Below are 20,003 nucleotides of genomic sequence, written 5' to 3' on the forward strand. Positions count from 1 at the left end.
TCGAGAATTTGCATTTCCCTCCCAGGTGATGCTTATGCTGCTAATCCTAGTAGCCGACTTTGAAAACTACTGAATTAAAATTTGGAAATCTGGCCCAGCTAAGGGGATCTGGTCAGGCTGCCTGCTCTGTGATCTGCATAGAGAAGGGGTTATTACAGAGATTTCTGAGGGCAGTGCCTAGATAATGTAACTAAGAACTCAAAAGAGAGTTAAAATCAGCTGACATAATGAGATGGAAGATAGAATGCATGGAATCAATTTAGCAATACTTTCAGCTAAGTTAAATTAATTTAACAATATAAGACCATCACATATATCTAAGCTAATTTATATATAAGTTATTCCTGAAAATATTCTTACACTGCAAGGAAAGTTTATGCCCTTCAGCTGACTATGTATATGTCAAGGTAAATGGGGAAGGTGGAGAAAGGGCAGCTCAAGGAGAGGGGAAAACCCATTCATCCTAGAGAAAGGATTTAGGAGAAACCGTACCCACTCCCCACACCTCACTCTTCCCACCCAACTAGTGCTATGTCCCAACTAACGAGCCTTAGGAGGTTTCCAAAACAGTGGCAACAGCTTCAGCAACCAGGCGTCATAGGGACATACTCCACCCTATTGTAATATTTCAATGGAAACTACCTAAAATTTAGACCTGATTTCATATAGTGCTCAGCTAATTAAGCTTCTTACATTTTAAAACTTGAGTATGAAGTCTTTGCGTATTTACATGTGTTCCTTCCAGTAATCATTTAGGACTTTGGGGAACATTGACATTTATGTTCGATACAGAATTTTATGGACTTAGGTGGATTTTCTCAATTTGCCTACAAAAAGGAATAAAGGTATTGCATTAAAATGAACTATGTCTAAAAAAGTTGATACATTTTGGTAAGCAAATAGTCAAATGCTCATATTTAATTTAATGTTTGTCAATTTGAAAATGTTTTTAAAAAACTGCTTAGTGAACCTTTCAAGGGAAAGCTCAGCTCATGTATAAAAAGCCACATAAAAATGACTCCGGAGACCTTGGCTGCACATCCAGCGGTCAGATATTTCAATGCTCCGTTGCTCCCGTTCCTGCTACAGGTACATGTGACAGCGCTGCAGCGATGAGTGGAATTTTAAAGAGGAAGTTTGAAGAAGTTGACGGCTCCTCACCCTGCTCCTCTGTGCGGGAATCAGATGATGAAGTTTCCAGCAGTGAAAGTGCTGACAGTGGGGACAGCGTCAATCCATCCACCTCTAATCATTTTCCCCGTGAGTATGGAAACTATACCTGAAACTGACTGTCTGCTTCTACAGTGAAAATAATTGTATCATCTTGGTCATTTTTTAACTTTATTACTAGTTTGTTTTCGTTTTTACAATTGAGCTAAAAACAAAACATGATTAAGTAAAAATGAAATATTTCTGAGGCATCAGTGGGTTCCTTTATTTAGAATGCTTTTGGGAGTGGATTATTTGATAGTGTTAACCAACTGATTCAATGGAAAAAATGGCATTTTATTACTATTACTTTTCAAAGGAAGCACCCTACTCCAACGGTAGATGGGGAAAGACAAGTCCAGGCACAAAAAGATGTATCCTCCCATAGCTGAAGTGATATTCTAGGAGAAAAAAAAAGTGGGGAGGATGTATTTGGCAGTGGAAGGTCTAGGTTCAGTGGGAAAGAGCATAGCCAACCATGCGTTAAGAAATGAAAAAGCAGCAAACTCTCCCAAGTGTGCGAGCGCAGTTTATACCTCTTTTCCACTCATCCCTTTATTCTCTTATCCTTAAGAATAATATTTAAAGCCCACAAAGAAAAAAAAGGTGTATGCTTTCTCTTTTTCCTTTTTCTGCCACACTGTAACATCACTCCTTCCTGTCAGACAAGGTGAGGTTTGAAGGACCGACAGGAAGATTTTGTAAGGAAATACAATCTACAAGCTAAAGGAGACTGACTATTAATAGCTAAATAATCTTGAATTTATATTTACAACAGGAAGATTTTAATATATCATGATATCATGATAGATAACTAGTCTTAGTTTTTTTATTTTTCAGTTAAGTAGCTGATTTTATTAATATGTGATTCCATAACATAAAATTTATTTTGGAAATGTGACAACGCAGAAAACCAAGAGAATTAACCATATTTTTAAGAGGTAATAAGGAACTCAGTAAAACTATTGAACAAGAAACAAACATACAAAATCGACAGCATTCCTTTAAGCAAGCAAAATTAATAGAAAATGTAATGAAAGGGCAACTACACTTATTATAACAGAAAAAATCATCAATTATTCAGGGACAAGGTTATTGTGTGATGTAGGTGATCTTCAAATACATTTACATATATCATTATGATGTGAAATGAGCTTGTGTTTTGATTCAAAAGAAGATATATGTTTACCTATTTGCCTTAATATTAAGGCCAAATATTAATTTCTTAATATTGAAAGAAATATTAAGATTAATATTGATCTTCTGTGAAGATCAAAGGGCAAGCGAGATAATACATATGAAGGAACTTTATAAAATGTCAAGTACTAAGCACATGTTATATTAAAAATTATTCTCATAGCTAACATTTACTGGGTACATGCTGTGATTCAGTAGTTTTATATACATTATTCCTACTCTTTATAGCAATCCTGGAAGTACCATTACCTTCAATGTACAGAGGAAATGACTGAGGATCAGAGGCTAAACATCTTGCCCAAGATCACACAGGATTAAAGCCTAGACATACATATACACACACACACACATATATATGTCCATATATTTATGTGTTCCACCCCATAGTCTTCACCTTTTCCATTATCTCATTCTGCCCTTTAGTTATGTAATATTGGACATATCTTTAAAATGTGATTTATTGTGAGTTAGAAAAGAATACTGGAATTAATGAAGAGACAGGTTATGTTTCTGGATATAAAGGTAAATCTGTTAAAGCTTTCCACATTAATTTATGAATATAAAAGGATAATCGCAATAAAACCCTTAACTGGATTTTCTTAGATGGTGATGGAATAATAAAAATCCATTTGGAAAAATAAGCTAATGAGAATAAAGGGATATTTTTTAAAAGAAGCCATAAATGTTGAAAAGCCACTCCAGATATCAGATAATAGTAGAAAATTATATAGTTTAACATTTTCAGTACCATGTTAGATCTCGGAAAACAGAGAAAATCTCAACATAGTATAGATAAGAATTATATATATATATATATATATATATATATATATATATATATATATATATACACACACACACATATATGTATATGAATAGGGCATTATAAAACAATGGGAAAGAGGAGTATTTAATAAATGGTTTTGGTATTAGAGTTTGAAAAAGAAAAATTTAGATATACATCTCAGAACATTGCCAAAATACATTTCAGATGGATTAAGTAGACAAATATTTTTAAAAATCAAATCACGGGGGAAGTTTCATATTTGGTAGGATTGTTATCTGAGCGTTGAAGTAACATTAAAAAGTTACATTGCAAAATACTTAACATATTTATATAAAAATATTAAACATACCTGATCCCCAAAAAAACCCAAAGTAAAAGTAAAATAATCTATATTGGAAAAAAAATTTTTGCTGTTAATATGGTAAAGCGTTACTGTCTGAATAGCGAATAAAAAAACACATAAATTTTTATATAAATTAAGATACACACCCCCAAACATAATCTACATGATAGGAAATATGATTAGCAAATATTTTGAAGCATTTAACACCAGTAGTAATAACAACACAGATTAAAATAATACTAATGAGATTTCATTAGTATGAAATCATGGAAATTTCATCTCCTTGAAATTAGTGTTCCTCCCTCCAACAGAAAATACTAATACTAAGTGCTGGTGAAGGTCACAGTACAAATTTTGCATACATCCATATTGCTGTTGATGGCAATGAAATTTATAAAAGTGTCTGTTTAGCACTTTGGAAATATAAGAGCCATAATGATATTCATATCTATAAGTCTGTACTTCAGAGAATTTATCTGAAGGGGGAAACGTCAAAAACATGGGGAAAAATGCATAACTGAAAATGTTGGTTGTTGAGGGAAATAACAAAAAATGGGAACTGGGGCAGGGAAGAGGAAGGTAACGTGTCTAAGAGTGGGGAATTGATGCATTAAGTTATGGTAGCTTATACAATTAATTAATTTACATGATAAGTATGAAGACAGGAGATAATGTTAAGAAAAGCAGAACACAAAATTTTACCTACACTGTCAGGGAAAGTCTCTGTATCGTAATGGCAAAGAATGGTAAGGTGCTTTAAAAACTGAAAACAGTTTGATTTGTTGAAGTATTAGAATGATAGATTAATTTTCATATTTATTAATTTTTATTTCAGTTAATATTTATACATCCCACAACAAAGAAATTTTAAATTTAAACTAAAATGATAACTGTAGTTCTGATTGTGTTTATGTAAGCAAATGGCATGATCAGCTAAATCATGCAATACTTCAGCTAACTAGTAAAGGGTTTTTATGAGTTATGTCCAACAGATGTTACTTTTCCTGTTGAAGAAAATAGACATATTTTGTGATGCCCAAGAATTTTATTGAAATTTTCAACTCATCATTTATTATCAGTGGTAGTTGGCAATGGTTAGTTTACGAAATTACTGATTTAACTTTGTATTAAATGAAATCTGGAGGAGATTTTTCATGATTTTTAAAGATAATTAAACGATTGATTTAATAAAAAGTGCCTTTTTGATTTAATAGTCTGTTTAGTTCACCATATTCACATTATGGAAAAGGAGAAAAAGAAAAAGTGAGAGAAAAAAACCCAAAAAATCAAAAAACAAAAATTCTCCCTCAAATATTTGCTGTATAAAAGATCTGAACGTGTTAACCAATGTAAAAGAAATACTTTAAAAGATTTCTTGTTTCTAGAAATGTATTTCAGATTATTTTCTAGCCCCAAATTGATGCACAAATTTTTATAAAATGTTTTATTTTTTCAGCTAAAGTACAGTGATCTTATCTGCATATGAATCTATGAACATACATTTTTAGAAATATTGTTATTGATGAATCTTATTTCTTTAATATATTTTTCTACTTTCAAGAATAAAAGTAGTTATCTTAGAGTAAAAAAGGATTTTTGATGACTATCAAATTTGTGTAGTATGAGGAAACCAAATTTAGCTTCACACTGAGATCTTTTAAGATACAGTTATTTAAATCTCACTCATCATGAGCTCATCTTTCAAGTTTAAAATGTCAGATGCACTCAGTGCTTTATAAGCATTAACATATTGCATAACATAACATTTTGTTATCATTGCAAATATAGGAATTGATAAAACTGTGTGGTACAAGTCAGCAGCTATGGTAGTAGAAAATTCCATCTATTCTAAGCTTTCTATAAGCTATTCAACTTGCAGCACATTACATTATGATATTAAAAGCTTCGAAATATAAATCAGTAAAGGCATTATGGCTTTTACCTTGGACTTTTGAGTTTTGATTGATAGGCAACTAGCATACTTACCAGCAATGAACCAAGGTCATATCTTATACTTCCCTTGAGATAGAAGTAGCTGGATTCTGTATTGCTGTGGAACGCTTTGTTTCATCAAATCCCTGTGGCTCTATAGCCAATCAGCCTGTACTTGAGTGCTGTCAAAAGGAGAGCTACAGAGAAGCTGGAATGATTTTTTTTTTCTGCCCTCTCAAGGTTCCTGGCACTTCACACGAGTAATGAGAAGCTGTATGATGAAAGGAACACATTTTTCCTGAAACAGAGTGTTTCTACAGATAAATATATAGTATTTAGGAAGTGGGAATATCAAAAGGCAAAATGATAGGTATTCTAAATTGCACATGAAAACAGGTAGTGGATGTCTTATATAGGGATAAGAGTTTCTAATTTACACTTTCACATTCTTGGGTTCATTTGATATCCTAAAATTGTTGTGTGATTAGGAGCCATTATTGTACCCACTTTATAAAAGTAGAAATTAGCATTCAGAGATATATTATTAATTTATCCAATGGCTGAGATTTTAATCCGTTTTCCTCCCTCCTTCCTTCCTTTCTTTCTTACTTCCCTCTCTTTTCTCTCTGAATACACAGGGCATAAATACGCTGCCATGTGCACCCAAGTCACAGTCTTCCTCCAATGTCATTTCCCTCGCAATGAATGCACATTTCATAGAGAGATTAGAGATAAAAAATCAAAAGAAATCAGATCTTGACATGAAACTTTGTAGTGGAAGTATGACCGAAACATATCTATTCTCTTTACCAAGCAGTTAAAATGCATTGAAAATCTAGATTCAGTTTTGACAAATATAGTGTATCTTATGTTACAGTCTCTGTGGTAGGTGCTTTCAGACATGTCAAAATGATAGACTACAAGTAATAAATACAACTCAGAGATACAGTGACAGATCATGTCTACTCAGCATTGTGATATTAATTTGAGAACTTACTATAGCAAAGACAAACATAGCAATCTATCCCTAGATCAATGATTTTTCAAACAATGGAGGAGTGTTAAGGCAGAAACTGAACACAGAAATTTTAGAGAAGTCTTTGAGCAGGACTTAGGACCACATGACCCTCAAAAGCTCCTTACTACCCTGTAATAATATGGTTCTAAGAACAAGGATCAAAATAACGTCTTAAGTTAGAGCAGACACCAAGTGGGAAAAGATAAGCAGCGTAGGTCAAGGCACCTCTGATAAGCTGTTAATTTAAGACATCTCCAGACTCTGACTCTCTGCAGCTCCTTATGTTGGAAAAGAACCAAATAGCCTGGCCTTGTGAGATCAGACCTGGAACCAGTTGCAGATCTATTATACTAGGTCATGTCCCTATCTGAACACCAGACATGGACCAGTTGAGTCATTAAGTATTAAGTTTAGTTTAGTGGACATGTGAGAGTTTAAGTAGTTGGGACAATTACAAGTGGAGGAAATAGATACGAGTTAGTGGTCCATTTGGAAAATACTCACTTGAATGTACTATAAAAAGCTGTTGACTGATACAGTGGAATTGTTTTCAGATCATTTCATCTGAGAGATCTGAGAGATCCAGTACGATAAATCAGAAATAGTCAACCATTGCTGCCTCCTCTGACCTTACTTAGACCATCCTTCAGGTTGAAATGTCTTCTACTCTGCCTCTCAATCTCTAACTATAAAGTTCTGTACCTGCTGCAAGGCTCATATCAAATATTTCTTTCTCCAGGAACACTTTACCACGTCTCTCATGATACTCATCCTCTTTGCCTGAATCTCCCGGTATTTCACCAACATTCAAAACCTTTGGCAATGGTTTTCTAACTTCTTTCCATCCCAGTATTGCCCACCAAACCATGATGTCAGTAGCCATGTGATGGCTCATTGAACCATTAGCCTCATGTTTCCTTGACCACCTCTATTCTGGAGTCTTCCATTCCATTCACGTCCTTTACCTCCACTCCATATAGCTGCTTACGTCCACAGCTTCACCCAGGATAGTTCTATAAACTAATACAGCTCTATCACCGAAATATCAAATTTCAGTGTTCCAAACTCAGACCATAACCTATTTTCCTTCCATTTCCTTTCTCCCCCTACCCACTTTTTTTTACCTCATCCTATTTTCCCCCAACATAGCACCCATGTCTTGTCTTTACATATCTTTCCACTCCACCCTTTACATTCGCTCCATTATTTCAGCTTTTTTAAAATTGTTTTTGGAGACTTGGACTCTTAACCATTTTCCTCCCATATCCTTCACTCCATATTTCCTTTTTATTCAAAACATCCGAACACTTTAAGGAAGTTTTGGAGAAAATGACGAAACTGTATGTTTTCAAACTCAGCTGCCTGTTACTGCCACAAAACATCCTCCTAAGGTGCCCACGGTCGTTTTCTCTTCTATCTCAAAGAGCGGAGTGTTCATCAGACTCATCAAGTCCCTCCACCTCCTACCTCATATTCAACAGATCACCTTGCCTTCACTGTGAATGCTACCTTCCTGTTTGTCCTTATCTGCACGTCCTTACATTCTACCTTTAAGCAGGGCCGTCAAAATGAGTTTTAAAGGAATGAGTGTAAGCTCATCAAAGGCAGGAACTCAGTCTTTGTATGCCTAGTATCTAGTAGGCACTTAATAAATATTGGATAACAGATTGAACTGAAGAGTCAGGTTTATATATATGTATACATATATATATACGTGTGTGCGTGTGTGTATATATGTGTGTGTATATATATATATATATATATATATATATACTGTTGAGTGAAATACACAAGTTGCAAATAAGACAGTACTTACATAATTAAAACACACAGACAACACTCTATCTTATGGAAGTAAAAATACATAGGAAGGGCTGATACACAACAATGTGAGGATTGGTTCCTCTAGAGAGAAAGGATATAGGAAGGGGTGGTGGCTGCTTTAGCTGTACTTTCTCACTTTCACTTATATTTTAAAAGGAGCAATCTAAAATAAGTATGCAAAATATTAACATCCATTAAGTATGGGTAGTAAGTACATGTTACATCTGGAAGTTTCAAATATTTTATAATTTTTAGCAAGTTTTACGTATCTTTCACTTGGGATAAAAGTCTACGGATCACCCCACTATCCCCATCCCCATTATTTTCTGTCTCAGCACTCTTTTTTTTTCTTTCATAGCACATACCACACTCTGCAATTATTTTATAGTGTATTTGTTTACTTTGTGTATCTGTTTTGTTTACCATTGTATTCCTAATAGGGAAAGGCAAAAGAGCCCTGCAGCACATTAGAAACTTCCAGGCCAAATTTGGTCGTTAAGTAGAACTAAATTTAATATATACATTCAGAGCCTTCCTCTTGTCCACAATGATAGCCAAGTGACGTTGTCAAATTTTTTCCTGAAATCCTTTCACATACCTTCATTGCCTATGTCCTAAAATGTAGGGAGCCATCTCTTCCCCAGGTGTCAGGCTCCAGGCTGCACAGTGATATCTAGAAAAATCACCATTGAAATTTGCTTCTTGTACTTATAAAATACACTATACACTGTTATACTGTATATACAGTAAATCCCACATAACATTTTTGTCTCTTCTGTGGTGTTAATATAGAACATTGTTTCTTTATTTGATTATCAGTGAAGTAGCTGCTTGTGTTTGGGAGCTATTGTAAAAAGAAAAATATTTAGGTTTGCTATGGCTTTGCTTTCCCTAGTGCATCAGGTGAATTTGTGAGAATGAGACTCTACTGCAAATTCCTTCAATTTGTTGTAACTGAAAAAGCCACAGCCGAGGAGCCAGAAGATCGTCAATCTAGTTTTAGTTCTGTTACAAGTAGCTCTGACCGTGATTATATCATGTTTTTTCATTTGCAAAATGTGAAAATAGATTGATTTTAAGGTGTTTTAAATTGCATAAGATTCAGGTAATCCTTTTTCCCTCCAAATATAATATGCCTCTGATAGTCTTTTTCCCTTGAGTTATTTATAGTATTGTATTTGAGGACATCTTTGTGTTTTCAGTGTTTATGCTTGTGTACTATTAGTGTACCTATATACAAGTCCAATAGAATATTCCATCTGGTGCTTTTAGTTTGTAGATTCCACCCCCCAAAAAGAAGACAATCATGTGAGTTATTTTAATTGATGACATTTTGGGCTGTCCTGATTAAACAGATAATGCACTCAAAGAATAGTACATTAGAACTGTAAAAAAGACAGTTTCATAAGGACTGAGTAAAATTAAGTGATGACGGTTGGAATAAGGAGTTGTGTATGTTGTTCTGTTGACAGTGAAATGTTGGAGAATAAATAGAATATTCATGTACTTACGATTTTAAAGATTATCTTCAAAGCTGTCTTTATCTGAAATGTATAAGTGAACACTCCGGAACATCTCATTACCACAAAGTAATATTCTAACTAAAAATTTCTAAAGAAAGCTGCAAAAGAATGATGCATTGCAAGGAATGTTTTATCTGGAATATGTTTAAAGTGCATAGTCATTTGAAGCCATGGAATGTTATTTATAAAACTAAATATCTACATTTGTCTCATTTATGTGCTAATTGTGTTTTAATATTGGTAGGGTCAACCCTACTTGTCAACAGAATGTACAGGCATTTAGGCAGTATATTTTAAGAGGCTTTTCTGTCCTAAAATATCTTCTACCACATGATTGGAATTCCCACCATTAATGTAATCGCTTTGGGATGATTCCTTTGGAATGTCTATTAAAATCCACGTATAGGTGGCCTATCTAGTCTATCTAGTAGTTAAAAATGTAATGTCTGTACTCAAATTGCTTATATTCTCATCAAAGATTGTCTACTCAGGGGCAAGAAATGTAATATCTCTGATGTTTAGTTTCCTCATCTATAAATACCAATAAAAAATAGTACCTACATTATAAGTTTAATGGTGGCTTAAATGGGCGATATAGGCAAAATGCTTTACATTGTACTTGATATTTAGTAAGTGCCCAAGAAGTGTTAGCTGTGATGATGATAATGGTTCCAATGAGGGACAACACAAATTTTATTAACAGTTATTTTGGAAAACTACCTATGCAGAGAATAGCTCTCCAGAGGAAAGGAGGCATATGATAGCTGTGGTATTGGTAGACTGGGAGAGAAGTCTGGAAAAGATCTAGATTAGAGATGCAAATCCAAATATCTTCAGAACCAGGCAAGTCATAGAACTGTGAGAAAGCATCCAGGTGTATGACATGAAGGTATGGCGGATCTAGAGTATACCTCCCTAAAAGGAGTTAGGCTTAATGGTAACAATAATAACAATAAACCTGTCTAATCCAATGAAATTCTTCTTGAGGCTGTATTCAGTTTACTAACTACCTGTTTGCTACTCCTGACCTAGGCATTGGAACATTATTCAGAGGATATCATGAGATTCAACACAACAGCTATGGAAGTAAGAATTTCCAAAGTATACTCTCCACTCTTGCTGGCATTAGTCCTAAAAAGTCAAAAGGGTTCAGAATAATAGTCATAGCAGTACTAACTGCCATTTATTGAACTTTCATTAAACATTCAGTGTGAGGGACTGCACTTGCATTTTATGTATGTTATCTTAATTAGCATAACCTATGAAGCATCTGATGCTGATTTTAAGTAGCTGCCCAGAATCACAAAGCTAATATGTAGTGAGGCCAGCTTTTAGTCTTTATGTCAGTGTGACTCTGGTACCCGTACTTCTGTATTATTATATCATATTGTTTCCCATAATTATTGTTGAAAAAAACAGCATTAACAGTCTTTCTCATTCGAGCATCACTTCTCAGACTTCTGAAAACATCTACTAACTGTTTAGGAAATATAGTATAATCTCCTGCTAATTAATAAAATAGCACATAGATTCCATTTCAAATGAGAGACACTCAGTAAATATTACATGGGTTGGGTTCAAAGTAAATAAGCTATATTGGCTGACTAACTCTTTCCTTTGTGTTTAAATTGCAGGGCAGATAGTCAGAATTTTGTCCTCTTAGGTTTTTCTGAAGCTGAAGCACTTAGTCTTTTTCTGAATGGCATTTTCTTTTTAGAGTAAAAGGAACAGGGAAGAAGAGTTGCTGACATTGTTATGACTGAGGGTGTAAGGCTGGGCATTGTGGCACCTCCCAGCCAGGCCCACTTCCCTGCAGGAAGTGCTTCAGAGCTGCAGAGAAGAGGGTGTCTTGTCAGCTGCCTCCCCTTTGATTGACCACATCAGGCTTTAAAAATATCTATGAGCTCATTAGCATCAGCCCTTTGCAGAGCTCTCTTGTAGACCATCTTAATGGAAATGTGAGAGCTTTTATGAGTGCACTCTAAGATAGGATTTATGGGAAATAGTCACAGCAGGTGTTTGATGTCTTTTGGACTTATTCTCCTGAATTCTAGGTACCATCAGAACATCAAGAGAGTGTGACTTTTGTGTAAATACCAGGACAGAGAAATAAGTGTTGGCACAGGTATTTCTGGAAATTTTTCTATAACATTTATCAAGGACAATTTACTAGAAGAAATGGATAGTAACTTGAGGCTTAAAAGTCAGAGAGGGAAGGAAGGAGGGGAGAGGAAGGGAGGGAGAAAGAAGATAATGCAGTCGATTGCACTGAAAATGTATACTTATATACTCAGAATATGGGATTAGGAAAGGAAAAGGGTAGTAAGCAGGAAAAGCATCATAGGGTGGAGGCGTGTGCTTGGCTCAGGCCCGCAGCACAGAGAGCAAACAAGTAATAAATAAGAATATGCATTAAAAAACCAATTGCTACTGTTCCAGTTAGCATCTCTTAAAGTTTCCAGTTAAGAGGCAGAATCCATTGCAACCTCGCAAGAAGGGTGGGTTTCCTTTCAAATGGTAAAAGAAATGTGAGATTTTTAAAAAATGATGTTTACTGCTATACTTTACATGCATTAATACAGTTAATGCCTATTACTTTTAATCCTCATTTTTCACATGAAGGAACTGGAGGTCAGAGAAGGTTAGTGACTTTTTTCAGGGTCCTATTTTCAATAAGTGGCAGAACCACATTCAGACCCTGGCCAGCTTCCTTCCAGTGCCTGCACTCTTAGCCATGCATCTTTCCCTTTCTACGGAAGCCTCAAAGGACCTGCTCAATGAAATCTTTTTCTTCTCTGATTTGCTTCTTGATCTAGGCTTGAATTTAACCCTTGCAGAAATCTATATGGGTGTGATTTAATTTTCTAAGTATAAAATAAAATAGTTAATACAAGAAAGTCTTCATTGTACAGCTTTTATTAGTATTGCCTAAAAAGTAAAAACATTTATAATTTATCATATATGCCCTTGCTTTTAATAAAGACTACCTTTATACTGTCTACATAATACTTAAAAAACCACAAGATGCTTGCCAAAATATTAAATACAAATTTGCCACATGCAAAGATTTTTTTAATATTATTTTTGTGGTTATTCTTGGTAATCATTTAGTTCTCCAATTTTCAAAATTGTGTTTTGTATAGAGTAGCAAAATCAATTACCTTAGAATTCTTGAATAATAGAACTATGCATGTGTAAAGGAGTGTATGTCAGAGTACTATATAACCTGCATTCATTTGTCCAAAGTTTTGAGGACATATGGGTGAAAATATTGCTTGTAACTGTTAACCAAAATTTCAAAAACAGAGACCTGATTGAAATAAAGAGGAATTTATTTGGGGTTTGTAAGACTGCAGTCTGGGAGACAACAGATTTAAGAAGCACTTGAATTGTGTTTGCTAGGACTACAAAATGGGGGAGGCTACAAGTTTCCATAAGTTGTTTGTCAATAATTAGGATTGGAGCTGGCAAGAACTAAGGGTGCTTGTTAAGCAAGGATTGATTTGGGGTCTGAAATGATTACATAGTTGCAAAGGTGGAGGTGGGACTTGGAAACTACAAGGTTGCAGCTAGCAGCTGCTAGCAGATATTGTTTTGAAAATGGCTGGTGGTGTCCTTCAGTTTGATACAGTTTAGAGAAAATTCAAGTTCTCAGTGATGCAGGAATGTGTCTGAAACCACATCTACAATGGTAACCCGGCTCCATTTTGGATGCCTGAATCATAGTTACTCCATTTTGATTTTTAAATAATCTTAAAAATGTCACCATAATCATCAAAACAGTGAAATTCTAACAATACTGTTTTACACTGTTTTGATGGTTATCGTAAGAGCTTTTTGTTTTGCTTTTGCTTGTATGTTTATTTTGTACTTTGAGTTATTCCCATAAATATTATATTGAAATAAAATTATATTTACTTGCCAGCCATGGTGGGGTTATTTACTCTACAGAAATTGGCAAATACCACACATCAGGGCTATCCATTTATTGTTTTGTAGATTGTGCAATGGAAAAGCGATGGAAAAAATGTGAAAAATGCAAATTAAAATTACATCATTTCTGTACCTTTTACATTGTGAATAAGCTGAACAAATATTCTTCTAGTCATCAAAAATTATTATTCTACTTAGGAGAGAAGTCATTCATGTCATTGATGAATGAGTGACGTTTCAACATGTTTTTGATATTTCATTTTCCTTTTACCCATTTACTTAAATGAAAATATCAATCTGTATTCATATCTAACTACACTCATCTATCAGTTGCAACCAGAAGTTGGTGATAGATACAAAAATTAGGCAAAAGTCAATTAATAATTGATTCTGTGAGAATCAATTGATTAAATAGAATTACAATAAAGAATATTTATATTTTATCATTTGTAAATCATGGGCTATGCATTCTTTATATAAATAAATGTATTTTTGTGGAGAGCCAGTTGTTAACTACTTGGTTAGCTCTATGATTATTGTTAAACCCAGCAGTTTTTGTGCATTTAAAAATTTTTTTGCACTTTTCCTTTTTCCTTTAGAATGCCCTGAGTATAAAATGTTAGTATTTCTTAACTGAGAAAATGGTATTTTGTTAATTTTCATAAATATTGACTCATTACAAATTCTTAAAACTCTAAGAAATAGAGGGGAAAGCCACTCATTACACTAAAATGAAAAAATAATTTGGGTGATAATTTATAGATATTTAAATATTAAAAAAAAATAATCCGGCTTTTCTCTTATGTTTCTCAACCATTTCAGGTCTTTTTATGCTGTAAGCTTTTGTCTGATTTGTGGTCAGTTAGCTCAGTTAGAATTTGAGTGTGAATATCAGGCATAATTCCAGACTGACAACTGCATCAGTTTCCTTCTCAGTGGAGGCACTGACACAGGCTACCCCCAATTCTGATCAGATAGCTACACTGTCTGTTCTCCAATTCTACAGAAATGGGCTAGAGGACAAATGAATGAAAATGTTCCACAGCAACAGAAAAACACAGTTCAAAGTGTGCGGTGCTCAATGATCTTTGTACACAGATCATAGTCACATATGATATACCAACAAAAATGTTCCATCTGTGAGTTTTCAACACAGTGGTGACAGGTCATTTGCTATGCTATCTTTAAGCAGATGCTTGAAAAACTAAGAGTGTCTTTTTTCCCCTCTTGGAAATTGAAGTGTGTTATCTTATTAACATAGCTCTCATTGTCATCAGTGTTAGCGAATATTTACTAACACACAAACAGTTCTTTCCTTTAATTGGACTCTGAAATTCACAAAGTTAGGTACCTTTGTTATTTAGGGGCAATAGCAGCAGAAAGACAGTATGAACCAAGAACTAAACAAATTGACATTTACACAGATTACACCATTTCATATAATTGTGAAGCCAGCATCAGGACATGTTTGCTATCCATTCACCTCCTTCCCCTATCTACAGCCCATGCAGAGAAAATTATATATGTGGAAGGATTATGGAGTGCTAGAAATAATAGCCTTCACAGGGATGGGAAATGCTCTGAGGTTAATTATAAAAGGTTTATTAGGAGACCCAAATTTTGAGTGGGGCTTAAAGAATGATTTGGTAATGTATTAGAGGTGGAAAAAGAAGCATATAGTAGGATTGTGGTAGATTATCCTTATGAATGTTGTTATTTATGTGGTATGAGTTTGGGAGGCTGTTCAACAGTGCTGTAATATGTTAGGAACACATTCCTTTTCATTTAGACCCACCCTTCACATTCTTTCTTTGGGGATGGTTAATATCAGGGCTTTACTGCCATAAAGGTGTCAATCACAGCCAGCGTAGTGAGTGACTTGGTTTCTAATAGAAGGTTTGTGGGGCCCCAGTAGTGTTCTACGTATCTGAATTAAAGAAGAGCTCCCATGAAATCAAGCAAAAGAGCAACAAAAAGAGAACTAGAGCCAAAGCTCTTCTAATTTATAATTTTACCTAAAATTATTCCTAAAAGAATGCAGAGTAGATGAGGGATTGTAGGAAAATCCCCTCTTCTGTGTCCTAATTTTCCACTTACTGAGTTGTGAAGTGAAAAATTACAAGGTATTTTTTTTCTACTTACCTAAACTCCTTTCAAGTCAGATTCACACAATCTGAAGATTACAACTGACCCTTTTTGCTACCACAAAATATTTCATTACATTAGGAGTGAGCCTAGGGAGTAAAGAGTGCTTCTTGGTGAGTTAGTTGGTTGGGGCCACATGTGATTTTCCCCCCATAGTGTACCTCATAGCTGCTGGCAAAATCAAGAAAGTGTCAAAAACACTGAGAGAACATATCTTTTAAAAACCATGTGATCATCTCAATAGATGCAGAAAAAGCTTTTGACAAAATTCAACACCCATTTATGATAAAAACTCTCCAGAAAATGGGCATAGAGGGAACCTACCTCAACATAATAAAGGCCATATAAGACAAACCCACAGCAAACATCATTCTCAATGGTGAAAAACTGAAAACATTTCCTCTAAGATCAGGAACAAGACAAGGATGTCCACTCTCGCCACGATTATTCAACATAGTTTTGGAAGTCCTAGCCACAGCAATCAGAGAAGAAAAAGAAATAAAAGGGATCCAAATTGGAAAAGAAGTAAAACTGTCACTGTTTGCAGATGACATGATACTATACATAGAAAATCCTAAAGATGCCACCAGAAAACTACTAGAGTTAATCAATGAATTTGGTAAAGTTTCAGGATACTGAATTAATGCACAGAAATCTCTTGCATTCCTATACACTAACAACGAAAGATCAGAAAAAGAAATTAAGGAAACACTCCCATTTACCATTGCAACAAAAAGAATAAAATACCTAGGAATAAACTTACCTAAGGAGGCAAAAGACCTGTACTGAGAAAACTATAAGATACTGATGAAAGAAATCAAAGATGACACAACAGATGGAGAGATATACCATGTTCTTGGATTGGAAGAATCAATATTGTGAAAATGACTATACTACCCAAAGTAATCTACAGATTCAATGCAATCCCTATCAAATTACCAATGGCATTTTTCACAGAAATAGAAGAAGAAAAATGTTTTAATTTGTATGGAAACACAAAAGACCCTGAATAGCCAAAGCAATCTTGAGACAGAAAAATAGAGCTGGAGGAATCAGGCTCCCTGACTTCAGACTATACTACAAAGCTGCAGTAGTCAAGAGAGTATGGTACTGGCACAAAAACAGAAATATAGATCAATGGAACAGGATAAAAAGCCCAGAGATAAACCCACACACCTATGGTCACCTAATCTATGACAAAAGAGGCAAGAATATACAATGGAGAAAAGACAGTCTCTTCAGTAAGTGGTGTTGGGAAAACTGGACATCTACATGTAACAGAATGAAATTAAAACACTCCCTAACACCATACACAAAAATAAACTCAAAATGGATTAAAGACATAAATTCAAGACCAGACAGTATAAAACTCTTAGAGGAAAACATAAGAAGAACATTGTTTGACATAAATCACAGCAAGATCTTTTTTGACCCACCTCCCAGAGTAATGAAAATAAAAAGAAAAATAAACAAATGGGACCTAATTAAACTTAAAAGCTTTTGCACAGCAAAGGAAACCATAGACAAGACGAAAAGACAACCCTCAGAATGGGAGAAAATATTTGCAAACAAAGCAACTGACAAGGGATTAATCTCCAAAATATATAAACAGATCATGCAGCTCAATATCAAATAAACAAACAACCCTATCAAAAAATGGACAGAATACCTAAATAGACATTTCTCCAAGGAAGACATATAGATGGCCAAGAGGCACATGAAAAGATGCTCAACACCACTAATTATTAGAGAAATGCAAATCAAAACTACAATGAGGCATCACCTTACACCAGTCAGAAGGGCCATCATCAAAAAATCTACAAACAGTAAATGCTGGAGAAGGTGTGGAGAAAAGGGAACCCTCTTGCACTGTTGGTGGGAATGTATATTGATACAGCCACTATGGAGAACAGTATGGAGGTTCCTTAAAAAACTAAAAATAGAACTACAATATGACCCAGCAATCCCACTACTGGGCATATACCCTGAGAAAACCATAATTCAAAAAGACTCATGCACCCCAGTGTTCATTGCAGCGCTATTTACAAAAGCCAGGATATGGAAGCAACCTTAATGTCCATCAACAGAGGAATGGATAAAGAAGATGTGGTACATATACGCAGTGGAATATTACTCAGCCATTAAAAGGAACGAAACTGGGTCATTTGTAGAGACATGGATGAACCTAGAGACTCTCATACAGAGTGAAGTAAGTCAGAAAGAGAAAAACAAATATCATATATTAACACATATATGTGAAATCTAGAAAAATGGTGCAGATGAACCTGTCTCTATTCCTGCTTTCTTGCAAAGCAGAAACAGAGACACAGATGTAGAGAACAAATGTATGGACACCAAGGGGGGGAAGGGGGCGTGAGATGAATTGGGAGATTGAGATCGACATGTATACACTGCTATGTATGGAATAGATAACTAGTGAGAGCCTGCTGTATAGCATGGGGAACTCTACTCAATGATCTGTGGTGACCTAGATGGAATCCAGAAGGGAGAGGATATGTGTATACGTATATCTGATTCACTTTGCTGTACAGTAGAAAGTAGCACAACATTGTGAAGCAACTATACCCCAATAAGTTTTTAAAAAAATCAGTTATAAAGTTCTGTACACACAATGTAAAGCATTATCAAAAAGAGGAGAGTTGGAGGCCCAGAAATGCTTGCCTTGTATCCTAGAGTTTATTCACTGGCAAATATGCTGGTGTAGGTAATTTTGACCTGTGCTGTTTCCCTACTCGCTCAATCTGGTGAAGGTACTGAATTGCTTATACAACCACCTAAGTCAGAAGGATTTAGAAGTTCCAAGGAAAAAGAATTTAAAGAATTCTTTCAAACTTACTAGTGAAGTCATTCATTTGATTATTAATAAGACTAAACTCACTACTCTGGTTGGAGGAGTAAACGCTTAGTAAGAGCAAGGCTTGGAAATCAAAGAAAAATTCTCAGATGAAGGGCATGTATCTGAAGTGGGCACCCACAGGAAATGCAACCTTTTTTCTTCTCTTATTTTTAGAGATTTTATATATCACCTAAGCAAAAATAGTTAATTGCAAAATTTTTAAAAAATAGAATTAAAGCAGCTTTGTATTTAGTTAATAATTACTTGATACATCATTTTCTATAAATTTTATTGGATAAACATATAAACACTTTAAATTTTTAGTTTCTCTTTTTGATCAATTTGATCCAGCCAGAGCTTGTAACCTTCTAAAAATTATCTAAGGTATCTGGTCATCTACTGTTCAAAAAAAGAAAAAAAGAATGAAATATTGTAAAGTTAATAAATATTTTTAATTTTCTTTTCTTTGTTTTTTTTTGAAATCTATGCTGTTGTAGTTAAATAAAATATATTCACTTAAACTGATTACAAGTCCAAAGTGGCTTTTTTGGTGTGTATTTCCCAATTAAAAGATAATGTAGGGAATGGTAATATTGATATTAAAAGGGAGCCTCAGTGTTGAAAACATTGAAAAACCATTATTCTAGATCCTCAAATATGATTTATTCAGAAATAAGGGTATGTCCAATGGGGTTGATAAGGTAGACCATTCAGCACTTACTAGTATCGCATAATTGCCTTTGTCGCTTCCAAATAGATTACTCTGTTAAAATCAGTACTACATAAATGTCTATTTTAAGAATTGTTTAGAAGGTTAATAAAGCAGAAAAGACATTTATTTAAATATTGCTATAGAACTTGCAAAATACTGCAAGCACACCCTTGATAAATTGTGACTCATTTTCCATTATATTCTGTGATATATGCTCACAGTGGGTAGTATTGGTATCCCATAAATGTGGTGGCTGATATCTTACATTTGCTATTTGTAAGGTGCTTTTTCATTCAGTGAATGCTCACATATTTTCAGAGAAGGAGTTTACCTGAAGGATATTACATTATAATTCCTTTTCTACAACAAAATGTCAATGTTGCCTATGGCTTAAATGTCCTCAAGCTTTGTTTACCATCCCTTAATTTTATCTTCTCTTTCATATGTGTATGTGATATACATATATACATATATATATATATAATGATTCATATATATGATATATAATGATTATATATTATAT

At 34.4% G+C, this 20,003-nt stretch overlaps 1 protein-coding gene across 1 annotated transcript in view; it reads left to right on the forward strand.

The window, feature by feature from the left end:
* Nucleotides 1-1,082: 1,082 nt before the first annotated feature.
* Nucleotides 1,083-20,003, forward strand: part of CSRNP3 (cysteine and serine rich nuclear protein 3) — a 68,308-nt gene continuing 49,387 nt past the window's right edge. The window contains exon 1 of the mRNA XM_061201105.1: nucleotides 1,083-1,260. Coding sequence (XP_061057088.1) covers nucleotides 1,113-1,260 — 148 coding nt within the window. The 5' untranslated portion in view covers nucleotides 1,083-1,112. The remainder of the gene's footprint in view (nucleotides 1,261-20,003) is intronic.

Source organism: Eubalaena glacialis, chromosome 1 (assembly GCF_028564815.1).
Source record: "Eubalaena glacialis isolate mEubGla1 chromosome 1, mEubGla1.1.hap2.+ XY, whole genome shotgun sequence".
Taxonomy (NCBI): domain Eukaryota; kingdom Metazoa; phylum Chordata; class Mammalia; order Artiodactyla; family Balaenidae; genus Eubalaena; species Eubalaena glacialis.